Below are 2500 nucleotides of genomic sequence, written 5' to 3' on the forward strand. Positions count from 1 at the left end.
GTACGTGTGTATGTGTACATGTGTGTGTGTGTATGTGTGGCGAGTGTGCGTGTGCGTGTGCGTGTGCATGTGCATGTACATGTGAATGTGGGTGTGTATGTGCGCATGCGTGTGTGTATGTGTGTGCAAATGTACGTGAGGTCATACCAAAGTATAACATGTAGTCACACAGCTGCGTATATGTACATTACTCCCTTCATATCTACAGACATTTATGCAATATCCACGTCTGCATCAATGTTCTTGCATGTCAAAAACTAGCCATTTTTCTTCTCTTTTTCTTCTACATTTTTCATTATCAGCGTCGTTAGTCTCTGAGTGTTCGTGTTGGTCTTTGCCGAGAGCGTGCGTTCGGTCGCTCGCTGCAGAGGAGGGGGGTGGGGGTGACCTTTTGACCTTCCGCTGATGACGTCGGGGCGCTATTACCCTCGCGCGGCCCGAGCATGGCGCTCCGAGTGGGAAGGTGTTTGGTAACAATTATATTTGTCTTCTCCCGTGTTTTTTTTTTTTTTTTTTTTTTTTTTCTTGTGTATTTCTGTCCCTCGTGTTTTGTGTTTCATTGGTCTGGTGAGTGGGACACGAATATACACACAAACGCATGTATGTTTATCTCTCTCTCTCTGTATTTACAAATACAGATACAGAGGCACACACACATATATATATACATATATATATATATATATATATATATATATATATATATATGTATAAACACTGTATATATATATATATATATATATATATGTACATATGTATGCATCTATGCGTGTATGCAGGAAAGTAATGTGCGTGTGCATGTATAATTTTAAGTAAATGCATCTTCGCCGTATAAATATGGACGTATATGCGTGTATGTAACTACAATTACAGATATAAGTAAAAGTATATTCATAAATAGGCCTATGAGCACATTCATCTCATATACAATATATCCAAGAACCGAACGATCAGCGCCATCTTTCGGCCAAGACCGAGGGTGCTGATCAGCTGTGTGCCTTACCTTATCTGCAATGTTTTCAAGGAAGCAGGTCCGGTTGCCGAAGCCTTCAGCAGCCAGACATACTCTCTCGCCGGTGGCCGTGCAGGACAGGCACACCATGTCCTCCTGTTGGGCGAAAGAGGGAGAAAGAAAACGTGTTAGAATACTTGGGATAAATAGACGATCGAATGTTTGGTCGAATGTGGATAGAAGTGATATGATCGATAAGTAGATAAATGGATGGATATAATAGAGTGCTGAATAAATACTTAATATACAGTTCAAAATCAGGTCGAAGAGAGGTGAAAAACATTGTGAACAGAGTAACTAGCAAAACGGCAGTAAGCACGGATTCTCCTGAAGACACTTTGTGATAACAAATGGTTAAAATTAGGGGCGACAAAGAAAAAAAAAACGCTTGGGAGAATGGTTGATAAGATTCTGATAGTAGGCTATTAGGTTATGGACAGATAAGGAAATGAATGGGGAAAATAGATGATTTCTAAAAAATCGATGAATATAAACAAGAAAAAAATAAAAACACGTCAAGAAATGTTGATCGATATCTATAGTTAGAAATAAAATATACAATTCAAACTAAACGAAGATAATGGAACAAAAAAACAGATAAGAAATAAGACTATTAAAAAAAAAAAAAACAGGCAAAATTCACATGCACTAAACAAAATTAAAGACAAATAAAAAGAAACAGCAAAACAAAAATGAATTAACGAAGGAATAAATAGATAAATAAATAAGCAATCCTAATAATAGCTACGTACAGGCAATATACATAAAATGAATATTGAGTTTGTGGCGTATAATAGTATCGCGCAGAACGACCTTCGGATGATAATAAGGTACATGATAGACTGATGATTTTTTAACAGAATTAGCACCAGCAAGGTCAGCTTCGAGTTATGACTTAATTATTAGGTCAGGCAGGATTATCGGTAATGGATTAATGGCGTTGAGTTGTAGACTATGAAAAAAATACGACGATAATTAATTACGCGCTTGCTTCTGTTTGAACTAACATCTAATATTCTCTTTGAACGTTATTAAAATCAGTGCTTTGTTTATCATTTATCTAGCGTGTTTACAATTAACTTACCCACGACCTAACAACATATGACATAAAATGAAATAAAAATAATAAGATGCTTGAGGGAAAAAAAAAAAAAAATCTCCTTTTTATTGCAAATCATAAACATGCCGGACTTTCTACATATAGCATTGACTTAATGGAAACACATCTCCAACGATGTCCATAGTGTGATACCTGTGACATGTAGTGAGTGGAAGTAAATAAAATCGCACAGAATGGATGTTTGTATCATTCACATTGGCTAATGGGTTTTACGTCAATAAAATGAAAACAAAGTCATCCCGATATGAACATGCTCTTGTGGATATGCTACGTTTGTTTTGCATGTTCCTTAAACAATCAGCGGAAAATTAGCGTTTACAAATTATTTTCTGTCTAAAACTCAATAGCCTTGGCTGATATTTTTTTAC

At 36.2% G+C, this 2500-nt stretch overlaps 1 protein-coding gene across 1 annotated transcript in view; it reads right to left on the reverse strand.

The window, feature by feature from the left end:
- LOC125041099 (ryanodine receptor-like) overlaps nucleotides 1–2500 on the reverse strand; it is a 173633-nt gene that overhangs the window by 85505 nt on the left and 85628 nt on the right. Inside the window, 1 exon segment of the mRNA XM_047635851.1 lies at nucleotides 1004–1108. Coding sequence (XP_047491807.1) covers nucleotides 1004–1108 — 105 coding nt within the window.

Source organism: Penaeus chinensis, chromosome 30 (assembly GCF_019202785.1).
Source record: "Penaeus chinensis breed Huanghai No. 1 chromosome 30, ASM1920278v2, whole genome shotgun sequence".
NCBI classification, from domain to species: Eukaryota; Metazoa; Arthropoda; class Malacostraca; order Decapoda; family Penaeidae; genus Penaeus; species Penaeus chinensis.